This window comes from Hemiscyllium ocellatum, chromosome 16 (assembly GCF_020745735.1).
Source record: "Hemiscyllium ocellatum isolate sHemOce1 chromosome 16, sHemOce1.pat.X.cur, whole genome shotgun sequence".
NCBI lineage: Eukaryota > Metazoa > Chordata > Chondrichthyes > Orectolobiformes > Hemiscylliidae > Hemiscyllium > Hemiscyllium ocellatum.
The window spans coordinates 63,346,810-63,373,982 of record NC_083416.1 but is presented as its reverse complement, the minus strand read 5'-3'; the positions used below and the strand labels follow the sequence as shown (position 1 = coordinate 63,373,982).

Sequence of the window (27,173 nt, the reverse complement as noted above, 5' to 3'; positions counted from 1 at the left end):
GGTCTTATACACTTAAATGGTAAGGTCCTAGAGTGTGTTGCTGATAAGAGACACCTTGGTGTGCAGATTCATAGCTCCTTGAAAATGGAGTCGCAGGTAGATAGGGTAGTGAAGGTGGTGTTTGGTATGCTTTCCTTTATTGGTCAGAATATAGAGTAAAAGAGTTGGGAGGTCATGTTGCAGCTGTACAAGACATTGGTTAGGCCATTGTTGGAATATTGTGGGCAAATCTGGTTTGCTTCTTATCGGAAAGATGTTGTGAAACTTGAAAAGGTTCAGAAAAGATTTATAAGGATGTTGCCAGGGTTGGGGGATTTGAGCTATAGGGAGAGGCTGAACAAGCGAGGGTTGGTTTCTCTGGAGCTTCAGAGGCTGAGGAGTGACCTTATAGAAGTTTATAAAATCATGAAGGACATGGATAGGATAAATAGACAAAGTCTTTTCCCTGGGGTTGGGGAGTCCAGAACTAGCGGGCATAGGTTTAGGGTGGGGGGAGGATATAAGAGACCTAAGGGACAACGTTTTCACGCAGAGGGTGGTACGTGTATGGAATGAGCTGCCAGAGGCTGGTACAATTGCAACATTTAAGAGGCATTTGGATGGGTATCTGAATAGGAAGGGCTTTGAGGGGTATGGGTGGGGTGCTGGCAGGTGGACTAAATTGGGTTGGGATCTCTAGTTGGCATGGATGGGTTGGACAGAAGGGTCTGTTTCCATGCTGTACATCTATATGACCAACCTTTATGGATTAGTTAACATATTTCAAGATCAAGCCTTTCAGCAATTAAAATGTTTACTTATTCAAACAAAATCAGTGAGGTTATTTGATCAATAATGAAAAATCACAGGTCACAAAGTGTCTTACTTTTGAAGGCTACATAGGGCAATTTACACATGCATGCAACACCCTCTCCTTGTCGTCTTTTAAAGCGATTACAAATACCTCAAGGCATGAGCAGAGTCATTCCACTATGAAAACTTTACATTTTGAGAAACTGGGTTTGTTAATAATTCACCACCTCCATATAACCTGACATATACAGTACAAGGCTCTTTTAAACGGGTTGAAGGAGGCCTATTAAATATCAGGCTTCAGTGTTGTATAGGCCTAAAAGCACTATTAGCTACAAGAGAATAGAAAATGCAAACTTAGTCTGAACATCTGGCATGTTAGCTATTTTTATATAAACACTGAACAAATTCCCACCAGGAAGCATTCCAGTTCTTTCCTCACACAAACAATTATCCCACTGAAACCACCACAACATACATTTCTTAATCCAGTCATTAGGTCTTTGGATTGGTATTTCCCGTGCATCACCAAAATTTGCAATTCATCCCAGTGCCTTTTATCTCAAGAGAAAAAAAATCTCCGAAATTATATTTAAGCAGATTCGGTTGCGTTCACAAAATTTTTCAGAACAGGCCAGTTATTCAGAATTGCTTTATTTTAAAGGTCCAGTTAGGATTGACTGGCGAGGAAAGTCCTATATTACACTATTTGCTTGGAGAGAAACCGATGAACCCCTCCCCCACCTTCACCAAATATCCTTCAAATAATCAATTACAAAATATAGAATTGCAGAACTTTATCAGATTTGGGAAAGTTTCATGGTGGGTTTCTTGGAGAGCCCTAATGAAACATTAGCGTCATAAGCTCACCTCAGTAACTGTGTACCAGGCTCCGAACATTACTGCTCATATTGTCAAACTCACTACAGACAGGAGTACTCTCTACTAGGATATCCCAGAATGCTTGGCATAAGCTGGTCAAGAATTGGCAGTGCTGAGTTGTTCATTATCATAAATGTTGTGGGACCACCAAGCAACATAGCATAGGACATATAGGTGACACAACTGACACTTCATAATGCAATCTCATATCTATTGCTTTATAAGAACCAAACCACACAGCTTACCTATCCTGGGCCTCACCCCCATCTAAAATCAATACTACTTGAGCCCCAATCCCCAGTGTAGTTCAATTTCTGGTCATTGATCAACGTGCAGCCATCACATACAAGATAGATTTCAAATGGTTCAATGCATTCACTTTTATTCAGAATCAATACAAAGTAAGAGAAAACTGAACAAAAGCTGCATCTGCCTTTTGGAGAGAAATGATTGGACTCAAAAGGCGAGTGGTACAAGTTTACAAATAGTCAATGAGTGATCACTGCACCCACGATTATCAACTGGAACTGGATGTCATCTCATCTGCTCTAGCTCATTGGCTCTGATACTGAAGGAAAAACACACTCAATGCAATCATCTTCAGAAGATAGAACAGTACAGCACAGTACAGGCTCTTCAGCCCATGATGTTGGGCCAAGCATTTACGTTAATCTAGGATCAACCTAACCTTCACACCCCTCAAATTTACTGCTATCCATGCACTTGTCCAGCAGTCACTTAAAATATCTCTAACGCCTGTGATTGTATTGCCACTGCTGGTAGTGCACTCCATGACTGCGTAAAGAACCTACCTCTGCCGTCTCCCCTACACCTTCCTCCAAACTCCTTAAAATGTTGACTTCTGGTGACAGCCATTTCTGCCCCAGTTAAAAAAAAAAGTTTCTGGCTTTCTGCTCTATTTATGCACCTCATTACCTTGTACACCTCTATCAAGTCACCTCCAGTGTGAAAAGCCCAAAGTCACTCAACCTCTCCATCAGACAAGCCCTCCAATCCAGGCAGCATCCTGGTAGGTCTCCTCTGCACTCTAAAGCATCTAATTCTTTCCTATAATGAGGTGACCAGAACTGGATACAAATATTCCAAGTGTGATCTAGCCATGGTTTTGCTGATGCTCTTCCAGCTTTTCACCTCCCCTCATTGCTTGCTCCAGTTGTGCTGAATGCAGCGTGCTAGAATACTGCAGCACAGTTTGACACCTCACCTTTCATAGGGTGGGGAGTGGGGGAGGGACAGGGGAGTGGGAAGAGGTGAAGGAGAGGGGAGAGCGAGCAGACGGGTGGGGGAAAAAAAAAGGGGAGAGGAGGAGAGGGGGGGTAAGTTAGAGAGGGGATCAGACAGACTGGGGTTGTTTTACTTTGGGCAGAGGAGACTGAATGTGTACGTGATTGACATATATACAATTATGAAGAACAGAGTTTAGACAGCAAAAAAGTTTTCACTTTGTGGAAGGATCAGTGCCCAGTGGATATACATTGAAATTAAAAGAGGGGTAGATTATTTTCCTTGCATCTCCTTAAAACAGTTTAACCCAGGTGGTGATGGGAATCTGGAACTCACTGCCTGCAAGGTTAGATGCATAACATTTTAAAAAAATAAAAGCATTTAGCTGTGTACTTAATGTTACGACATACAGGACTATGAACCAAGTACTGGAAACTGGGACTAGAATAGGTGACAATTGTTTGAGTGGCACACACAGACTCGATGGGCTGAAGGATCTCTTTCTGTGCTGTAAAAATGTAGGACTCAATACTTCGCTTCAGGTCAGGGGCTTGTGTAACAAGTCATCAGCAACAGCTGCTGAGGGTAGCCTTCAGCTCTCAGTAACAAATCCTTAAAAAGGAAACAGGAACAGTTCAAGGCTGTAAGTATCATGGCAGCTACCAGGTTATCTGGCACTAAGTTAAGGTAGTTTCTTTTCTCGCCCCAGTTTATTCATGGAGTGTAAGGGTCACTGGCGGGGCCATTGTTTATTGCTTATTTCCAAATACACACAAGATTATCGTGAGCTGCCTTCTTGAACCACTGTAGCCCATTTGCTGTAAGTAGACCCATAGTGCTGTCAGGTAGGGAGTTCCAGGGTTTTGGACTAGTGATATTGAAGAATCCTAGGAAACCCCAGATTGTGGCAAGTATGACCACTTCTGGCGAGTGAAGAACACAGCAAGCAGGATGCCTTTAGGAGCATGGTGCATATGTAAGGAAGCAAGTTTAGAATGGTATTGCAAAAAAACCCAAACAATCTTGCAAGGTCTTGCAGAGAAAAACCCCACATACAATCCACCAAAAATTACTCATGGCTAATTTTTAGGTAAGATTCAGCCCTTAAAAGTTTCGTAATTAAATCATTGAGAGGAACATGAATTCCCACAGGGTTTGTTGCCACCTGTTCTGCTTGATCCATTATGTGTCAGTGGTGGAGAATAGATGACTACAAGTCTGCTAGTATTTCCAACATCTCTCCCCAAGCATTTTCCCCACAGTTCACCATTATGCATTCATTTATAACTATTAAATTTACCACAACCCTCTCTCTCTCTCTCTCTCTCAAAGTCTTTAAACTCAAATGAAAGGGGTATGAATTTTTCACAAATCATTCCAAACATTCAGACTTGGGAAACAAAGGCCTTCTATCTACAGATTGTTAACCTTGGTTCTATTCGGATTATTTCTCTACTGGATGATATTTTGGATGCCCTTCAGAGGATGTTGATAGATGTTATTGTTGGCCAATAACTTTCCTGGAAGGCTTGTAACCTCCTGAATTCCCTTGGTTTTGCTTTCTCTTGCTAACTCAGGTAATTGCCCTATTTCATCACAACTTTCCGACTCGTGAACATCCATCTCTAAAGATAGCTGGTCAATTGAATAAAAAATTTCTTCCGTGTAATATTTTGGATTTCTGGACTAGGAAACAACTTCCTCATTAAAACAGACTTTTTTGCAGCAACCTAGCGCCTGGTCTTGGTGGTGACCTGCATTTGTGGAAATTGGTCTGGCTCCCATGGAGTCGGATGCAACTTACCTCCCTAAAAATGTGAGAATCAGATGGAGCCTCAGGTGATTGCTTGACTGGTGAAAACATTTTTTCCCCATATTCAGCCAAGTCATAGGTAGATTGCTACTGAATCAGCAGTCACTGCCATTGGCAATTTGATTTTACAAAACATAAGATTGAACATTTGGCACCTGCAACGTTCAGGAATTCCTTTATATTCACAAAATGAAAAAGAATTCGCTTATGCTATCAAAGAATTCAGTGGGTTTATTTATCCTCTTGGGTCCCATGGAGTCTACAAAGCTCAAAATTATTCTACTGGTTGCTTTGGACTGGTTGATCAGTGTGTTCTAGGACCAACATTCTACCAGTTGCCAGTTTAGATGAATTGATCTCTGGGTGGTAATAGAATTCCTTGAACTCTAATTGAAGAAAAGGGTCATGTCAAGTGTACAGGATCCAAATTTAAGGTTTTTGATTGGAAATAACATACATTTTCAACTTGTTATTTAGAGCACTCTTATGCTCTTGACAGTCATTCCACTATGCCATGTAGTCTTATCTTAGAGCATGGCTTCTTCAGCCATACTAACTGCACTGTTAGCTTAGCTACGCTTGCTTAAGATGAATATGATGTTAATTGACAGACAAGTTCTAGGTATTCTTGTTTATCTGGATCATTTAGCTCCCCTTAGACACCTCAGTTATTTTTTCCAATGCACTAGTCTCTAGTGCATATCATTCCTAACGGTGCTCAGTACTCTACTGTGTAGACTGCTCTGCATTTGTGACCACCAATATTTCCACTGTCCTGAAATTCATCTTATTTCTGAACATCTAGAATTGACCTACAGATTTACAAATGCAACATTTCCTTTGTCATTGTTGGACATGGTCTATGCCAGTGAGGTATTGACGCTCCACAGTTCTTAGCAGAAACCAAATATCAAATGCTGTGTTGCCTTAACACATGTCCTTTAAAATGCCCCTACTTTTTTTTTAAAAAAAGTGAATATCTTATGCTGCTTTCCAGAGGTAAGCTTTTTCTTGTCTCAGGATTGCTCTGTGTCTCGTTTTGTTTCTAGTTTCAACAGGATTGGAATTACTGCAACAACTGAAAGTAGAGTCACTGATGGATAGGATAGTGAAGGCGGCATTGAGTATGCGGTCCTTCCCAGAGGAAATGCAGGAGGCTAGTACAACTACAGTGTTTAAAAAGCACCTGGATGGGTATAGGAATAGAAAGGGTATAAGAGGGATATGGGCTAAGTGCTGGCAAATGGGACCAGATCAGTTTGGGATATCTGGTCAGCATGGACAAGTTGGACATTTTTAAATATGTTCTGTTTCCGTGCTGTTCATGACTCCATAACTACTACCATTGGGAAATCAGATTGAGAAATTCCATTGTCAGTTTTCCACTAATTTATAGAGATCACTACTGATTCCATGATTGTAAATTTTAGAATCCCTACAGTGTGGAAGAAGGCCTTTCAGCCCATCAAGTCCATACCAACCCTCCAAAGAGCATCCCACACTACCCATGTAACCCTGCATTTCTCATGGCCAATCCATCTAATCTTTGTCTTTAGACTGTGGGAGGAAACCGGAGCATCCAGAGGAAAGCCACACAGATACAGTCAGAAATGTGCAAATTCCAGACAGACAGACACTCAAGATTAGAATCAAATCCCAGTCCCTGTGCTGAGGGGCACCAGTGCTAATCACTGAGCCACCATGCACCTTGTTGCTGCCTTAAAATGGTATACAGATTCTCTTGGAAACTGAACCCTTTCATTAAAACTTGCTTGTTCAAGAATTTTATTTGTTCTCAGATTGAAGTAATTAGTAAAAGCTTTTAGGACATCTTCCAAACCATCTGCCTTCAGATATCCTGTTAATTAAGATCATCCACAAATCAGACCCACTGAATAAAGTACGAACTCCTTAATTTTCAACAATAGCATTTAGTATCTGAAAAACTAAACCCCACACTGTCCAAGCTAGATTCTGTAGAATTCTTCTCAGACTTTAAACTATTAAGTATTCTATTCTAGTGTTATTAATTCTGGTTACTGCAAGGCTGCTTTAGATCAATGTTTGTAATCGGTTCTTGCTCGTGTTCTTGAACAGTGCTGTTTTAACTTCAATTATGACAGAGCTTGCAAGATTCTGTACAGTACTTTACTAGTCCTTTTTAACTTAGTCATGCAGCTGTAACAGCCTTCATAGTTTAAATTATACTATCGGCTAATGTGGTGATTTACTGCTTTTAAAATACTGTTTCTTTGTAACACTTTTTGCTTACGAGAAGTTCCCACATTAACCAGGGTTTCCCTACTGTTTGTAACAGCACAAAATGGTGACTTCCCAGCTATTCAGAGTTTTCAAATCTGCAGCTAAAAAAAAGAGATTTCCCACCTCTCCCCAAACAAAAAGAGGATTAATTTCCCCCACTGTCACAGCCCAAAACCAATATTTTAAAAAAAAGCAGTTAGCGATTGCTCTTTTAAAATCAGAGCTCAAGTTTTTAATTAGAAAATACCAATCTATTTATTTCCAGTCTTTTCTTTTTCTGCTAAAAAAAAAAAGTTTTTCCACTACATTTGTCAAAGTTTATTTTTCTTCAGACTTCAATAAATTCTGAGACCTTCCCAGTTGTGGAGGGTCGGTGGAAACTAGACCTGTGTGCCATTCACTGTGCCTTGTAGCTGTCAGTGACAGAGCCTACTTGTTGAGAAGAAGTGACAATTTTTTTTTCTAAACACACCCTTTTGGGTCATGGCGTTATTTACAGAAAACTATTCCCTTTTGGGATAACCAATGTTACTCCCAGAGCCTTCTCAGAACCCCTTTTGCAGAAATGTGGGTCTCTTTCTCTCGCCACTACTCCCAAAAGGGGTAGTTTTTTTTTTAAATCCCTTTCCCTAGCTCAATCTTCTGCTGGCACTTCCTTCCTGGTGAAGGTTTGTCTTTGCCCTGATGCTGCTTCCATTTAACAAAAATGTCTTTTTAAAAAACAAAGGGATAATGCATACTTAAAAATGTAAAAATACATTTTTTGAAGAAGAGGTTTTTCTGGTCTTCTAAAATTTTCTCCTTAATACAGGGGTGCCTGCATAGAATTGAATCTATAGCATCACTATTGTGTAATTACTTGCCAGCACTGAGTGTACATGGTACTAAAAAAAAGGTCAAAAGTCACCATTGTCTTACCACAGACCACAGGGCCGCTCTCTCGAGAGAGGACTGGTGGCGATTTAACCTGAGGATCAACATGTTTCAGGTGAATGAAAAGTGGGGAAAGGAGAGTCAGAGATGTACAGATTGGAAACAAACCCTTCAGTCCAACTAGTCCATGCCGACCAGATATCCTAACCTAATCTAGTTCCATTTGCCAGCACTTGGCCCATATCCCTCTAAACCCTACCCATTCATATACCCATCCAGATGCCTTTTAAATGTTGTCATTGTACCAGCGTCCACCACTTCCTTTGGCAGCTCATTCCATACTCATACCAACTTCTAATTGAAAAGGTTGCTCCTTAAGTTCCTTTTAAAATTTTTTATCCTATCACCCTAAACCTTGCCCTCTAGTTCTGGACTCCCCCAAACCAGAGGAAAGACCTTTGTGGTAACATCAGCTTGGGTGAGGAATTGAACCTACTGGTCATCACTCTGCATTGCCAAACAGCCATCCAGTCAATTGAACTAACCGATCCTCCTATCATGGTACAGTTTAGAGGTGATTGATATAGTTCAGTCACCAATTCTCCTTTGCCTAAATCATGCTTAAGGTTGGCTAATCAATAATGGTATAGGACATACTACAGGTTAGTCTAAAGAGAAGAGCACTTGACCCAGTTAACATTATACAAGATTGCTAACAGACAATCAACTATATACAGCTTACACTATTAATCAGGCAAACTTGGGAGTTATATGGAATACATCCTCTGCCTATAAAAGACGAGTGTCAAACTCAACTGTCTCAACACAAACGCTGACATCACAGAATTGGGTGCAGTTGACACATTAGACAATTCAGCATTAACTCTTTCAGAAGGAATACTTTATAGAACATTACAGTGCAGTATAGGCCCTTCGGCCCTCAATGTTGCACCGACTTTATACAAAAATAATCAGATGCTGTCTCAATTAAAAAAAAATCTGAGTAGAGAATGAATCCTTACAAGTAAAGATGGAAAGGGGTGGAGAGGGTGAAAAATGCTTACTAATATGAAATGATATTGGAGGAACATGCTTGTGTGGAAAGAGAGGCAATATTTTTATAGATTATTTTCAGTGACTACGATGAGCATGCTAAAAACCTAGTTAAAATGCTATATTGATGGTGGGTTTGTACCTTCCAAACAAAGAAATTTATTCTACTTTGTTCTTTACTTACATTTAAGACGGAGATAAATAGGTTATTGAGTACCAAGGGGATAAAAAGGTTAAAGGAGAATGCGAGAGATTAGAGTTGAGAAACTTGTCAGCTATGATTAAATGGGTGCAGCAGACTTAATGGGCTGAATGGCCTAATTTTTTGCTTCACTGTCATATGGATTTACTATGACTTTTAATAATGAAAGTTTTTTTTTAAATTTGTATTGTTAGGGAGAGAGAATCACTTCACAAATTTGAAAATCTGCCTATTAGGCTTTATTAACAATCAGTTTGCAATTATATTACAGATAATTAGTTTTCATTGTTATAGTGATCATTTATATTGCAAATAAAGTGCAATAACCGTTGTTCTGAAGATAACTGGCCTTTTATGTTGAGTTTTGTGCATTTAAACAACCAAAATTATTTGGGAAGTACTGTTGTTAGCAACAAAGACTGTTGTTAGCTGCTGATCATTTTCCCAATAATTCTTCCATTCAAATTAAACTGGAAAATTTTCCAGTTAATAAGAGAAAATAAACCATTTGTATAATATCCTAGTGCTTCTTTCCACAACCACTTGCTAACAGTGCACAACTAAAAACAAAAGCTCTAGATACATTGATTGTCAGGAGCTAAAATATGCACAATGCACTCCTGTCACCTACGATTGCAATTATCTTTCGCTGGTAACTTGCCAAGTTTGACAAATTGTTTCGCCTAGTGAAGATAAACCAGTGATGAGTGACAGCAGTGAAAATGAAAACAGGAGCAAGATCTCTGGCTCACTGGCCAAGCACAAATCTCTACTTTCTCCCATTCTCAGACCTGAAAATGGACAGAACATTTACCCCAATTTATCAGTGCCCTTACATTACCAATTGCACTTAAAACTCATGAATTTCTTGAAGGATAACAAAACTATTTAATGGTCAGCATAAAATATAACAACTGGGAAAAGACTCACATGGATTTGCTATAGAGGGATGAGGAAACAATTATCTTTGAAGGATCTTGGAAATTAGATTTCTTTTGATGTTGAGTGAAGGGGTGAATTATCCTTTTCTCAATCCCCAAATCTCAACACAATCTGGAGCCGAGATCACAATCTTCTACTCATTATGGCGAATGAGTTTCGAACATCAAGTTTTTTTTTAAAAAAAAAGTGGAGATTGGATCTGATCACAGAATTTAAAGTAGTGAAATAATAGCAGTAACTGTCAAAAAAAAAAGCATTAATACTCATTCACGTCAGCTCCCATTATCAGATTGATGAATGGATTCTCTAAATTCAAATAATGTTGATCTTGCTTTGTGCCCCTGCCGTGCAGTGTAACCTGTATGCCTCACTTTATCTAAACACCCTACGATCTGTATGTCCTTATTTGCGATGATTTGTTTGAACTGCTTGCAAACAAAGCTTTTCACTGTACTTCGGTACATGGGACTACAGTAAATCAAAAAACAAAAATCAACAAAAAAAAACTGACTGACTACAGAAAGTGATGGACAAAGGAGGTGAATAAATTCCATTAACAGATAATGCAGGAATAATAAAAGAACAGGATATTGACAAATGAATGAGGTTTGATAATGGATTTGGAGAATTATGGATATACCAATCAGATGGCTGTCTTGAGTTTTCAATGTGGCAGTGAGCAAAAGGGGAATATGAATCAAGAATATTTCATTGGTTAGGATAAGACAGGAAGACTGAAACTAACCAACCTTGAGGGCGAAATGGATTGCTCCTGTGACTATTCAGATACATGAAAGAGATGGGTGGTGGCGGGGTGGGGAGGAATGAGGTGGAAAGAGGAAAGAGGCACCAATATATAGTTACACAATAAGTGGAAAAGGGAGAAAAAGAATATAGTGCCACATAATTGATGGACTGCAAATATAAATGGTTATAAAACTAAGCCAAATGATTTGTAAACCATACAGTTAGCTCATCCATGGCAATAATTGAGCAAGACCAGAAAAGACCATGTACATAAAATCAGTTTGGATTTCTAAAACATCATGTCTAATCAACCTTACTGAATCCTCTAAAGAAACAAAATAGACTTGGCCAAAGGGGATGGGGTCTAAATGGGAATACGACAAAATATGCCATGAAGGTCAATGCATATGTAATAGGGGACCAAGCTACAGGAGAGGATTGAAAATATGGTTACAGTATAGCTAGAGAGGAAGTGGGAAGCAGGAGATTAAAGATAAAACAGAAATTCCTGAGAAAAAAAGCTCAGGTCAAGCAGCATTTGTGGAGAGAAAACAGTTAACATTAGGTCCAGTGACCCTATTTCAGAATTTTCCATTATGAAGAAAGGTCACTGGACCCAAAACATTAACTCGGTGCCAGATCGGTTGGGTTTTTCCAGCCATATGTTTTTGTTTCTGGATTGAGCATCTGCAGTTATTTGGGTTTATTTTTGTTTAGAAATTAAAACGAAGTTGCACACAGGGTCAGAAGGTAGAAAATTGTATACATGATGGGACCAGTCATCTGGTGATATTTTTGATCTAGAAAATCATTGCTAATACTAAATCAATTATTTATTAAATTAGTTCTATTCTGTTCTCGTGGAAACTAATTTTACCGATTTGAATGAGTTGTAAAACAATTGTAAAGCTCATGTTTTGTTGTAATTCTGTATTCCAGGAGGACTAAAAGAGTCATCTTACAGGATATGCTATCATAGTAACTCTACCTAAAGTAGTATTGTTTTAATGATTGAGAGCTGAATCAGACAGGCCAACAAGATTCGGTCCTTAACATGAGAACTATTTTGTGCCTCTAGTCTGTTTCATTTGAGTTGATTTATTTGATTATATTTGACATACTTTCCAAATTAGCAGCCTGTAATCAAGCCTGTGTTTGGGTTCCCAGCTGTCAGTATTCTTCTGGTATGCACTCAGTTCATTGTGAAATGCGTTGATTAATTTTGCAGTTGACAATCAATCATACTAGCGTCACAAAACACTCAAACCAGTTATCAGATTTCTCACAAGCGTGACCTTGAAGCAAATTCCCATTCTAAATCACAGTGGATACAGCATTTCATGCTTGCATTAAATTATATAAAACTTTCAAGTCTCTGAACCTGGTGTCTGTTGGAAAGCTTATGTTATTCCCTCAGTCAATAAACAGTTTCACTGAAGGTTGAATTTTGAACGGGAAATCCACCTGAATCCAGACGAAAGTTTGTTTTTGACTTCCTGCATGGCAACTCACCTGATCACCATCTACAGAATTCAACTCAAGTGAAGTCCATAATTGCCCACTTTCAGGGCTCAATTATCTTCCCAGTGGGAAGACTGCACAACCCTTACTACCTTGGATGTAATCTCAAAGTGGAAGGCATGTTTTCCCCATCTAGAATCCTTCCCAGTTAAATATCTTTCATCCCCAAACTCAGATTGACACCTTTGTCAAAACCAGGCCTTAAATTCTATTGGACATCAATTGCGGGTGGTGGGGTAAGAAGAGGTGGACAGGAAAGAGAAGTGTTTTGACCACAACAAAATTAGCCATAATCGATTTATCAAATTGTACTCCTTGTTTATGTTCTTCAAAGCTTTTAGGGAATTTATGATTGCTTGAAAAGGATTTTGAAAGAGTTTAATTTAAAAAAAATTAATTGTAGTTTTATTGAACGATAAGAAATATTGGTGCATGTGACCTAGCAAACTTTACCTGAAAGCAGGTAGATAGGATAGTGAAGGTGGCATTTGATAAGCTTTCCTTTATTGGTCACAGTATTGAGTACAGGAGTTGGGAGGTCATGTTGCGGCTGTACAGAAACAATAGTTAGGCCACTGTTGGAATATTATGTGCAATTCTGGTCTCCTTCCTATCGGAAAGATGTTGTGAAACTTGAAAAGGTTCAAAAAAAAAAGATTTACAAGGACGTTGCCAGGGTTGGAGGATTTGAGCTTATAGGGAAAGGCTGAACAGGTTGGGTCAGTTTTCCCTGGAGTGGAGGCTGAGGGGTGACCTTATAGAGGTTTACAAAATTATGAGGGGCATGGATAGGATAAATAGACAAAAGTCTTTTCCCTGGGATAGGGGAGTCCAGAACTAGAAGGCATAGGTTTAGGGTGAGGGGGAAAAGATGAGAGACACCTAAGGGGCAACTTTTTCCACACAGAGGGTGGTACGTGTATGGAATGAGCTGCCAGAGGACATGGAGGAGGCTGGTACAATTGCAACATTTAAGAGGCATTTGGATGGATATATGAATAGGAAGGGTTTGGAGGGATATGGGCCAGGTGCTGGCAGGTGGGCTCAGATTGGGTTGGGATATCTGGTCGGTGTAGACAGGTTGGACCGAAGAGTCTGTTTCCATGCTGTACATCTCTGACTCTAATAGGAAGATAGAGTTGACATATGAAAGTAATATGGCCGGCAAAAACAAAAGCATAAAACACATACACAGACAAATCAAAAAGCTGGAGGTTGAAGCTGATCAGTATTTCAATACTGACAAAAGAAAGAGAAAGCAAACCAAACGGATTCCTGAGAGAAAAGAGGAGGTCAGTTCGATAGAGTTGTTTTTGTTTGGCAAGAAACAAGATGGGAACTCTTGGAGGTAATGCGTAAATTTGCTAAAAACAAATGTAAAACCTATGAAAAAAAAAGTTAGTAGCCCAAGACATTAAAGAAGCTGGATATTTTTTCTGGAAATGCCCAACTGTGATCTAGGGTATTATTGACTAGTAATTTGAAAGAGTATCAATACAAGGCTTACATGATCAGGATGTAATTGTGACCAGAGGGAGAGGGGTAAATGTACCTTGCTCAAGACAATCAAACATTTGAAACTCAAAAAAAGGCTGAAAAGTTGTCGTCAGGTAAGAATAGTGACTCACCCTGCCCGAATAAAGAAAACCACATTGTGGAACAATATTGGTCCTAATGGCCATACGAGCAATTGATGTGAATTTGAGATGGTGTATAATGCATACTTATTGCATCAACTATTTCAAGTGAAATTCTAAAAAAAAACTTGAAGTGTCTTTTGCCTGTTGATGCATATTTAAACATCCATTGTTCAAATTCAGGTTAAAAGGAAAAGCTTAAAAGGAATCCGGTTGGTAAAATTCTTCATTTGGGAACCAGCCAGTATATTTAGTTTTTTCTTAGGTTTACAGTTTCCCCTACAGGGATTGTTTGATACGCCTAAAAATGTATCACAGGTAACACACAAAATCTTTACTGGAAGTTGTCCATGTAGGAATCAAAGAGAGATTCTCAGGCTGAAAAATCTTTCCATTATGATTCAAAAGTACGCAAACTTTTTTTTGTATTAATTTTTGGGGAGAGACAGACAGACAGAGACAAGCAACTCCAAAGATTTCAGAAGAAATCAGCAGGGCAAGATTAGTTCAGTAAACCTCCTCAATATTCCTGGATAAGACCATATGCCCAATTTCTGTGTGTTTAGATGAGGAGAGAGATCCATTCGAGAAAATTTCACATCAGGCAAAAATAAATTCACTGCATTTCCAAAATTGTTTGGCTAAGAAAACACAATTATACCTACAATTTGTGCCAGGTACTTGGCTAAATCAAAAATATCAATTGTTTTATCAGATTGTTGCCAGTAACAGTTCCTAACACCAATCATCTTCCACCAACCACAGGACTCCTAATATGAAATATTACAGTAGATAGGAAACGACAATCTTCATTCCAGTTCAACTCTTCACAGTTTGTTGCATTGCTCCTATGCAGTGCTATTAACACAAAGCAAGATGCTTTATTTCAGAAAATATGAATTCTCAGCAGGTGGGCTTACTTAGTGAGAAAAGCCGCTTTGGCCATTTTTTGTTTTCAAAATAGGATTCTTTTAACTTATGCAACAGAATGAATTCCAAGAAATCACTTCAAATATCATGTGGCTCAAACTGCAAAACAATATTCCCAAAATGCAAGACGTTTGATCAGCCCCAAAAAAGAAAGATTACGGGGGAGCAGCTGATTCTCGGAGTATTTGGGCTTCAGTCTGTATGTGCAAGTGTGTCTCTGCCTCTCTAGCTTCAAGGCACATCAGCAAAATGCTCAAGCCTTATTTGCATCTCCTGAGATGCATCACTTACAATAAGAGATCAAAGCCAATTGATATCTATTGCATAAATGGAGGGAGGACAGGCAAAGAAACCAAGGCTGAAAGAGGTTGCAAAATGAGTTAAGACTTTGTACAGTTTTGAAAAGGAGCACAAAAATGTTATACTTCGAATGGGGTGGAATCTTAAGAAACTACAAGGTTTGGAGCTATGTAACCTTGCAACCAGTAATTAAAGTCTAACAAACAAGGCATCATTCATCTAATTAATGGAAACACATGACTGCGGCTACCAATCACTCAAGGCAGTCTGGAATAAATGATTGATTACAAATTAGTTCAAAACTGCGATGATATTGACCGAATAGTCAAAAAGATAGCTTTCGCTATCAACTCTAGGTCTTCTTAGAGAGACCACACTCTAAGAAATGAAGTCTCAGAGGCATATTGTTGCAGGACAATAATCTGTTGGGAAGAGAAGCAAGCTTCCTTCCTTTTATTCTTGTAGCTAAAGCATTTTGCTGCCTTCCTGCTGCTGTTTCAATCCTCTTTCCTCATCTTCAGCTATGGTGGAACCACTATAAGAGGGCATCACCCTGATAGTTTGTAATCACTTATATGTGCCTTCAGTCATAAAATAAGAATTAGGCTAAGATAGAGAGTTCTCTGCCCAAGGATCAAAGTATTTGTGCAAATGTGCCTTCAGGAGATTTGAGGGATGTGGGAAAAATTGAATTGTGGGGGGAAAAGCTGAAATGCATTATTTCAAGAATCTTTACCAACACCAAAGTATATGTCTGCTCACGTGGTATAGGTAATCACAAGGGGGCCTTCTGCTCTGGGAGATGCAAGTGATATTTTTCTGACAAATATTTGATTAGAAAGTTTGCAAATATATCCCACTGGGACAGGGATGTGGAAATTACTTAGTTTGTGAAGGATGTGCAAATTTACTCAAAATGTAGCGATATGCACTCAGCACTTTTCACACGCAGAGAGAATGTTACATCAATTGTGAAAGGAAAATTGAAGCATCATATTCTATTCAAAGAGCCAATGGCATTATTAGAGGAATTGAAGATACCATTGGTGTGAATGATATTTATGGTGCCTACTAGGTTGGTCCCTACATAGACTTCCTATTTCTATTTAGTTGAGAAGTGTAAATCATGGATGAAATCAACTCTACTCTGCTTAAATAGTTTGAGGTTGCCTTATGGATTTTCACTTCCATGCCAACTGGAACACTGGAATCCTGATGATGGTTAGATGAAAGACATACTGAAATAAGCAAGCTTCTACTGAGAAGGGATCCCCCGCAGGATGTAGTCATGTGAATCAAACAAGATTCCAGACTTGGCAGCAAATAAACTTGACTAAACAAGCCATATTTCTTTGCCTTTTAAGGGCTGTGGTCAGCCAGTTAGACACTAATGACCAAGAATCCTGAACTTTGCATTACTTTGTTTTGTTGGCAAAGTTACGAAGTTCCAATACTCTGTTTTAGTGAGAGATAACTACGCAAGCCGGACCAAATCATGAACTTGGCTCGACTTCTTACTCATATAAAAAGAATGCAGAGATGTTAACTTTTACCATCTGTTGTAAAAAGGCAAAAGTAACTTCACTACGAAGATGATAATAAAATACAACATTTGAATGCAAGATTATAGTTCAAAAAAAGAACAGAAATATTGCTACCTAGCCTAAAGAGATGACTAATTTTCAGAACAAACTAGGTTTGGGTTTGTGTCTATTATCCCAAACTTAGAAACAGGAAAAGGCCAATTAACCGTTCAAGCTGGTTCTGTTAGTCAATAAATTCATGGCTGATGCCAAACCAGATTCCGTGCAACTCAAGGCATCAAGGGATATCAGTAACAATTAGATTGAAAATTAATTAATTATAGCAAACCAGATTTAGAGTAGACGGATGTCCTGTGCACATGATTCCACCAAAAAAAATTTTAAAAAAATATTCTCTAGTCCTAGATTCTTCAAAACTGTCATTTCTCTCAATCTATTCATCTTAATATACCAAACTTCAATCAAACCATCATATAATCAAAGGAATGCATCCCTAATTTGGTTATTCACTGATTGTAATTTAGCAACTGAAGTCTAGTATCATTCTAGTGGTTCAATACTGCACTTCTTCGATGTTAACATTGTCCTCAAGTGTGAAGCTGGAGTTTCTGTTGAAATTGCAAGAGTTGGATCAAGTGTTGGTCTCAGTCATGCAGCATCAGGAATAGTAACCCAAATGAGATTTGATGAGCTTGCCAGAAGGCACACCTTGCCAAAATGCACACCTTGCAAGTAGATAATCATTCCTATCCCAATCTTCCAAAAAGATAGTTCTGGGATAGCATGGTGCTCACAAAATTCCAAATGGAATTGCCACTTAAAAGATTCAGACCTTTATGTTCACACATAAGCATCCAGTATACCCTCAGTCACTATTGAACTCCAGCAAAAGGTACTGAACATCAAATGCATCAGTCCACAGCAAGCTCTGTAAAATACACTTAAAAAGTCATGCTGGAGCTTACTTAAATTTTCAAACTTTTCAGCACGATGATAACACTGTAGGTACCAAGTCTTATGTCTGTGATACCAATTCATCATGGTTTGCAGCATAACTCTAGAAGCTAATTTGCCCAATCCTACTTCCCTCTCCACTCACCCTGAACATGACCGTTCACAAAAAAGCCTTAAAATACTGCCTATCCCTAAATGGACAGAGTTAGCAAGGATGTACTATGGCTGATCTTGATACTAGATTAGGCAAATTACTGCCCCCTTCACTTTCCTTTTTAAAATTGCTCCTTATTGCTTCCTTTTCTTTTCTCACCTGATGTTTCCTTTTCGAGTCGCAGTTAGTCAGATTCATACAGCATGGACACAGACCTTTTGGTCCAACTCGTCCATGCTGATTAGACATCCTAATCTGACCTAGCCATATTTGCCAGCATTTGGCCAGTTTCCATCTAAACACTCCCTATTGCATACCAATGCATGTGCCTTTTAAAAAATTGTAACTGTACCAGCTTCCATAATTTCTTCTGACAGCTTGTTCCATAGATGTACTATCCTGTGGAAAAAAATGACCAGAGGTTCTTTTTGAATCTTTTACCTCACCTCAGACCTATGTGCTCTAGTTTTGGACTCCTCCATCCTCAGAAAAAGACCTACCCATGCACCTTATGATTTTATAAACCTTTACAAAGGTCACCCCACAGCCTGAGGCTCCAGGGAAGAAAGTCCCAGCCTATGCAGCCTCTCCCTAGAACTCAAGGCCTCCAGGACTGGCACTATCTTTGTAAATCTTTTCTGCACACTCAAGTTTAACATTCTTCATGTAGAAGGGTGATCAGAATTGAATGCAGTGTTCTAAAAGTGGCCTCACCAACATCCTCTACAGTCACAACGTGACATTCTTATTCCTGTACTCACTCATTGGTCAGAACAATGAAGGCAGGTGTGCCAAATATCTTCACTGCCCTATCGTGACTCCACTTTCAAGAATCTACGCACCTGCATTCCTTGGTTTCCTTGTTCGGCAACCCTCACCAGGGTCCTCCTATCAACTATGCAGGCCCTGATTACCTTTACCGAAATGCAACTCCTCACATTTAATCTAAATTTAACTATCTGCCACTGCTCAGCCTAAAGGCCCATCTGATCAAGGTCCAATTGTACTCTGATGTAACCTTTGTCACTATCCACTACATTACCTACTTTGGTGTCATCTGAAAACTTAAACATATCTTCTGTATTCACATCTAAATCATTTATACAAAATGACAAAAAGCAGTGGATACAGCACCAATCGTCACAGGTCTCCAGTCCAAAAAGCAACACTACCATTACACATTCTCCTACTTTCAAGCCAATTTTGTATCCAGTTGGCATGCTCCCCGTAGATTCCATGCAATCTACCTTTACTAACCAGTCTAGCATGGGGATCTTATCAAATGCTTTGCTGAAGTCTGTATGCACACCTACTGCTCGGTTTTCATCAATCTGGTGTTAAAGTCTTTAAAAAACCTCAACCAAGTTAGTGAGACACTATTTCTAAGGCACAAAGCCATGCTGACTATCCCTAATCAGTCAGTGCCTTTCCAAAGGCATTTAGATCCTATCCTTCTGAATCCCCTCCAACAACGTCACCACAGGACACAAGACTGGTCTATAGCTCCCTGGCTTTTCCTTACAGCTTCTTAAATAATGGCACCATATTAGTCAACCTCCAGTCTTCCAGCACCTCACCTCAGTAAGGGGGCCAACAATTTCTTCCCTAGTTTCTCTGGTCCTCCCCAAACAAGTGAGGAGGAGAAGAACATGTTATCCATTCTACTATCCAGCTTTCAAAATGTCAAATCGTACCTGCTCATGGATAGCCTGTGTACATTCCACTTCCTTTTCTTCCTCCACCTCCTGTGGCCTACCAAAAGCACATACCTCCTCCAAACTGCAGAAAACAAATCACCACCAAAAATAGCAAATCCTTCTCGGCCACGATCCATATGCCTGATTACCCTGGACTGCCCAATTTTCTATTCCACCTCCTGCTTCAAATACCCTCAAGAGTGAATTTATATTCCAAACCAGAGCTAAAAAGTTGATTTTATTTTTAAAAAATGTTTCCATCCCAAGATGATGGCAAGGCATCAGAACTTTAATACTGTTTGCTTCTAAAAGATAATCTTCAGCAGCAGTAGTTCCTGCACAACCATGCAGATGTCTTGAGAACCTAATCCATTGAGAGAGGAGTGAATGATCCTGTACGCTGGAGGGCAAGTTGGAAATACTGACAATCTGCATGATGCTAGATTTCCACAAATGCCTGTAATCTGATGAAATAGTCTTTGTATCTGCTATTGTAGCTCATATTGACTAAATTTGCTTGTTGAATTTACATGGATTGCTGTTATTATCATTTATTTGTGGGAGTCGCTGACTGGTCAGCATTTATTGCCCGTCCCTACTTGCCCTGGAGGGATGTGGTGAGCTATCTTTTTGAAGCTGTGTCTATCATTCCAGACACAGAATGCCAACAGAAAGGAATTGCAGAATTTTAACCCAATGTGTCTTAAAATGTACAAAAAAAAAACGAAATTTCACTTTTTGCAATCTAATTTGGGAGTTGTTTGGTAAATTTGGATTATGATTCCCTCATGTGATCATATTCTATTTACAGACACGCCTATACTTTCAAAAGTTGATTTTTATTTTGTAATTAGAATATGAAAGTGAACATACTTTGACATAATCAAAAGAAAAACGTGCATTGAGTAACCCTCATTAACTCAATACTGCCAAAAATGTGCTGAAAACACCCATCCAGCAGTTAAGCTCCTGCAGTTATGAAATAGACAATTGCACAACATAATAGGTCACAGAATATGAAAGAATGTGAAGCTGTTGGATATAGTTAAGATAAATAAAGACAGAATATTGCATCAGTGCTTTTAAACCCAGATGTGTGACATGGAGTTATTTACTTGGTGATGGAGAAAAAAAAAACTGTCTGCTGACTGTCTCAGTTGTGCTGAACGTCGCTCTTTATCTTAACTCAGTAATGGGAAGAGGACTGAATGAGTCTGATGTCCTGAGTGAGTCATGCACCAAGTCTAGCCTCAATGACCTTTGCCTCACACAGATCATGTGTAGTATTAATATGGTCAAAAGAATAAAAGTTTAACAGGGGAGCACAGGTTTAAAAATCTGCCATGCAAAAAACTTCGTGTTTAATTAAAGTCACAACAGGCAGTTTCATTCTCACCTGGACACTCAGTAAGATCACAACTTCTCAGCTCTTATTTGTAGTAATTTGCCATATCAGCGAAATTTCCAAGTTCAAGGGCACAGTGATCCCTGAGCAACTTTCTTCCATTCATTCCTTGAATATTCTCACTATCTCTTGGCTAATGCACAGACAGAATTAACTGCACTGCTGTGGAATACAACTGTTGACAAAGGGCACAAAAAGGAAGTAGTTAAAGGCTAGTTCTCCAAGAAGATTGGGAAAAATAATGCCATAATCATTCTTTATTATTTGGTTGAAGTTATGCCTTTCTTTCAAAAAAAAAAGCACTGCTGTTATGAAGGATTTCTGTGCAGATAGAGAAGTTAATATTCTAAATACAGGCAAAAAATTAAGACAATTACAACAATGCTTTTGAGAACTTAAGCATTGTGGATGCTGGAAGTTGGAGAAACTCAACAGGTAGAGGGGGAAAAGAGTGAAAAGGTTTCAAGTCCAAAAGTACTCTTTAGTACTATTCAAAATTCATTGTGAAATGAGGGACATCCCACATGTTTTAATCCACATCTCAACTACTTATGGAATGCAATTACACAATGACATGAATCACTCCAAAGCGATTACTGCATAATTCAGTCAGCATCTAATTTTTCCTTTTCAGCAGCAGCGCACAGTTGTTTCCACTCTGAGCGAGGTGGATTCTGCAGTGAATCATGCAATCCTGACAGCACAGAGACTCCGCTCCATATATGCTAAGGGGTGATGAGACACAGTACTCTTCCTGCACCTTGCACTTTGCCTCCATGTGCCCCACCCAGTGACACACCAAGTGGTTGCCACCTTTGCAGATGCTTCTTCTCTGGTTTGTGGATTCCAGGGCAAGTGAGTCCGACCTGTTGGTGTGGATGTTGTTGTTTAAGGAGGCTTAAAAAGGATTTTTAAGCATTTCCTCTGCCTGACTAGTGATTGTTTACCATCGTGGAGCTCAGCGTAGAGCACCTGCTTTAGGTCATCTTTTTTTTAAAAAGATATTTTTATTAGAAATTTAATATTTTGACAGATTTACAAAAATAAACAGAACTTTCAAGCACAAACATTAATATAAAAATAGATCTTAAATATATAATCAAAATTCAAAGGAATGATACTAAAAAAGAAAGAAAAACAATGAAACTCCGTTAACTACTAATCTAATCCACAATTATCCAGAGTGTATAGTTGAGTCACTTACATCCTTCAAAGAGAAAATGTTCTCTAATACACTCATAACAGTATAATATAAAGGAAACTATTTCCAAACAATAAGAAAAAAAAAATAAAACATGTTTGAATGGAGATCCTCCCCCTTGTTCTCAGGGGGCCTTACTTCCTTTCTAAAGGTCCACCATATCCTCTCCCAAACAGTGTCCCACCCTTGACCCGGGCGCTCCTTAATAGGATTTAGATATAATACCGAGCTAGACTTAACAGTGAGCGCCCCACCCCCACCCCTCCCCACCCATACCTGAGTATATCTGATAGCATCAATGCCACGTACAAACACACAACTATAAAATTACAACTCCAACAAATTACAGTTAAGTATAATAACATAAAATAGCAAGGGAAGACAACCCTGCTCCCAGAAGCAAGTAGAGTAAAGTATCCACTTCTCCCCACGGAGTGTGGAAGAGGCAAGCCAACATAAATTGTCTCTTACGATTTATTTAAACGAGTCTAAAAGTTCCTTAGCCTCTTCTGGTGATCTAAAATTATACTCGGATCCTTCGTGGGTAAAGCATAACGTCGCTGGGTAGCATAAGGTGTATTGAATATTTAAGTTCTTTAGACATTTCTTCACCTCATCAAACGCCTTCCTCCTTCGTGCCAAAGCCGGGGAGAAGTCCTGAAATAACAATCTTGGATCCTTCATGAATCATAGCTTTAGGATCCTTTCCAAGATTTCTGGAGGCATCCAGGAGTATCTGCCTCTCCCTATAACTCTGCAGCCGGAACAGGACCGGGCGTGGGCGCTGGTTTGGGCCAGATCCACGTACTGCGACCCGGTAGGCCCACTCCACCCTTACCCGATCAGTTTCAGCCCCCAGGTTTAAAAGCTGGGGCAGCCATCGCTCCAGAAATACTGCTAACTGTCCCTTCTCTTGTTCAGGGAGGCCCAGAAGACGGATATTCTTTCTCCGATTTCTATTATCCAGGTCATCCATGTAGATTTCAAAGGCCCTGACTCTCTGCTCCAGAGCTCGCACCTGTTCTGCAGCTGTTTGTGCTGCAGCCTCGGAGGTCGTGGCCTTTAGCTCCGCCCCCTTCACTCGGCCCTGCAGTTCCTCAATAGCCTGGCTGTGCTTTTGTAACTTTTCTTCGAATGAGTTCCATCTCTGTCTGGATTCTGCGATGAAATTGACGAGTGTCGTTTCCAGCCTGGCAATCATCTCTTCAAGGCCTGTTTTTACATCAGCTGCAGCTGGAGGAGGAGAGGAGGGTGGGGGAGGGGTCTTTGTTTTCTGAGAGCTGCGGGATCCCTTTGGTTTACTCATTATCCACTTAATATTAAACTGCTTAAATATAATAGTAAGCAGCTAATTAAGGTTAGAAATTTTTTTTGGGTGGTTTGGTAAGTGTGGTGGGGGTGAGTAACTCACTTTACCCAGGTTTTGGGAAGAGCACTGTAAACTCAGACTTGCTGAGTCACCGCCATCTTGGATCTCCCGCTTTAGGTCATCTTAAAGTTGGGCAGGTGGAAAATGTGGCTCACTCATCACAGCTGGTCTGGGAGGGGAAGTTCACATGGCTCTTAACTCTTCAGGGATGTGCAGTATCTATTATGCATGGTCTACTTTTCTGGTACAAAGAGGAGGGTGGAGACCACAGTTGCTTAGACCATAAGCTTAATACAAGGTTGGAAGTCTCAGACTTTAAAACAGACCATTCTTCAGGCAGAAGGTATTGGGGTGGCATTGGAATAAACATTTGATTTCCTCATCAATGGCTGCTCACACCAACAGGAGGCTCCCAAGATACAGGAATGGATTCATATTGTCCAAGGGCTCCCTGTGGATTTTGATAGTTGGCAAGTATTGTGTGGCAGGACTGAGTAGATAACCCTTTGATTTATGAATGTTTAGTCTGACCCAGATTCTCTTTCACCCCTCAGAATACATTGACAATGGTTTGTAGCTTGGATTGTGTGTGTACACGCACAAGTCATCGAACTGCAGTATGCAGATAATAATGGAAAATGAGGTGGTCTTGGTTCTGGCCTGGAGGGGTAAAAGGTTGAACAGTTTGTCATTCATCTTGAAGTTAACTTCACTGTGGCAGGAGCTTCGTGGAGATGGGCTACAATGTTGCAGCAAGGAAGACAGAGGAAAGTGTTGGTGCAATGACACCGTTTTCCTGACCCCAGTTTGCATTCATGTTAGGTCTGTAATGGATCCGACAGAGGGGATCATGGCTTGGTTGTCACTGTGAAGCAGATGCAGAATGGTGAGGAAAGCAGAATTTGAGAATATTCCACAACTCCTCACGGCTGACAGTTAAAAGGCTTTTGTGAGATCAAGAAGGCAATGTTAAACACAATTTTCTAATTTATTGTCTATTCTAAAATCAGAACTGGAGTGCGAACCATTCAACTCATGACTAAAATTAAAGTATTGTTTATTGGGTACCAGTTCAAGGATTCGGTCGGTCTGTCTTATTAGCCTAAACTTAAAATTGCCAATTTTAAAAAAAGACTGACAGGGAAAGCCTAACACATGCATGTCAATCAGTAGACATGCTGATTTTTGACACTGGGAGAACTGATGACACCACCTCCACCATTTGCTCAGGTAAGTTGCTTGTTCTCAGTTCTGGAAGGAATATTTAGAATGTGCAGTTTTCTTTCTAAGTATTGAAACTTAGTTAAAACTACACATGGAAGACTTTGGGCATAGTTTCTGACTCCAAGTACATTTTCTGAAGAGAGAGTCATATACGACAGGGGTGGGGTAGTGATCAACAAAAAAAAGGGCACAATTGTGTGATGAAAAGGCAGGTGGTTGAGGGGAAGTTTTGTTTCCACCAGAGGGTGGTCAGGAATCTGGAATGCATTGCCCAAGAGGGTAGTGGAAAAGCTCAACTTTTAAAAAATACTTGCATGAGCACTTAAAATCATCGCATTTAAGGCTACAGGTGAAATGCTGGCAAGTAGGACCAGTGTAGATTTACAGTAGGTTTGTTTTCTTGCCAGTGCTGACTTGATGGGCCTCTTCTGTACCGTATGATTCTGTGAAAGCAGGATTTTAATACATAACCATTTCAATCGTGTAAAATTCAAATATTGAACATTGCCTCCACAATTTAAATAAGAGGTTGAAAGCAGAAACAATGAACAGCAAAACAGGACACTGGAAAATTAGCCTTAGATATTGCAGGATACATATGTACTGTACCACACCGAAGGAGTAAGAATTCACTAGAATTTTACAGGTCAAGAATGCTTCAATTTGTATGACACATTCAATTTTAAACAAACCTCATTTTACTGTTTATATTCTGTAGTTTGTACATTCAAATTAATACAGGTGTGAGAGTGCATGAGTGAGTGTGAGAAAATTTAACTTGCAACTTCCTTTATTCAGTTAAAAATCAGCAGAAATTGAACATTGCAGTTACTTCTGCTGTGTTTGCACAATAAAATGCAAGTTTCTCACTAGATGAATTGTTCTCTAACATCTAAAAGCTGCTAACAGGCACGTACCAACCAAACTGCTCCTTCATCACCATTGAATTGCCTCTTTCAGGCTTTTAGGAAAGTGTTAGAGCGCCCATTAAGGCGAAAAAACTACATGCTGCTGCTTCCGGCTTGTGTTCGCATTTCTGCTGCTCTGGGAAAGGCATTAACACTAGTTCCTTATCATGACTCCATCAAAACCCACAAGGCTGCAGCATCTAACAAATCTATTGACAAGCTATTATTAAAGGCATTTCCTGTTGAAAGTCCACATCTCAACCTCAGGAGTTCTATAGTGCTGTTTGGGTGAAAATCACCCCTTGCTGAGTTTCCCACCACACCAAAACAGAAATAACAAACTGGACATGGTGTCATTGAGCTGTACAACACAGAAACAGATGCTTTGGTCCATCACATCCATGCCAGCCAGATATCAGAAATTAATCTAGCCCCATATCCCTCTAATGGTTTCCTATTCATGCACCCAGCCAGATGCCTTTTAAAATGTTGTAATCATACCAACCTCCAGCACTTCTTCCGGCACCTCATTCCATACACGCACTAACCTCTGAAAAAGTTGCCTCTTGGATCCTTTTTAAAATGTTTCCCTCTCACCTTAAACTAATGCCCTCTAGTTTTGGACTCTGGCTCTTCACTCTATCTATGCCCATCATGACTTTATAGACTTCTATAAGGTCACCCCTGAGCCTCCAATGCTCTATGGAAAACATGCCCAGCCTATATAAGCCTCTCTCTATAGCTCAAACCCTCCAGTCCTGACAACATCCTTGTAAATCTTTTCTGAACCTTTCAAGTTTCACAATATCCTTCCTATAGCAGGGAGACCAGAATTGAATGTAGTTTTTTTTTTAGATTACTTACAGTATGGAAACAGGCCCTTCGGCCCAACAAGTCCACACCGACACGCCGAAGCGCAACCCACCCATACCCCTACATTTACCCCTTACCTAACACTACGGGCAATTTAGCATGGCCAATTCACCTGACCCGCACATCTTTGTGACTGTGGGAGGAAACCGGAGCACCCGGAGGAAACCCACGCAGACACGGGGAGAATGTGCAAACTCCACACAGTCAGTTGCCTGAGGCGGGAATTGAACCCAGGTCCCTGGCGCTGTGAGGCAGCAGTGCTAACCACTGTGCCACCGTGCCGCCCTCACGGCCGAACCAATGACCTGTACGACCGCAATGTCCTGTATGACATCCCAACTCCTATACTCAACAGAGGCAAGCTTACCAAACACATTCTTCACTACCTGCAACTCTACTTTCAAGGAACTATGAACCTGCACTCCTAGGTCTCTAGGTTCAGCAACACTCCCAGGTCCTCACCATTAAGTGTATAAGCCTTGCCCTGGTTTGTCTTTCCAAAATGCAGTATTTCACCTTTACCCAAAATAAAATCCATCAGTCCACCAGCCTGTCTGGTCAAGGTCCGGCTGTGCTCAGAGGCAACCTTCTTCATTGTCCACTACACCTCTGATCTGGGTGTCATCTGTAAACATACTAACTATA

The 27,173-nt window shown here is 39.9% G+C and overlaps 2 protein-coding genes across 2 annotated transcripts in view; both read right to left on the bottom strand.

Moving 5' to 3' along the window:
- The window catches only part of si:dkeyp-23e4.3 (rho GTPase-activating protein 7), a 188,367-nt gene that overhangs the window by 69,496 nt on the left and 91,698 nt on the right, over positions 1 to 27,173 (bottom strand). The gene's annotated exons all lie outside the window — the stretch shown is intronic.
- LOC132823454 (uncharacterized) lies at positions 22,466 to 27,129 on the bottom strand. Its single transcript, XM_060837333.1, has 2 exons — positions 27,051 to 27,129; positions 22,466 to 24,388 (listed from the first exon to the last, which is right to left on the bottom strand). The coding sequence occupies exon 2, from the start codon at positions 23,458 to 23,460 to the stop codon at positions 22,771 to 22,773; it is 690 nt and encodes a 229-aa protein (XP_060693316.1). The 5' UTR covers positions 23,461 to 24,388; positions 27,051 to 27,129; the 3' UTR covers positions 22,466 to 22,770.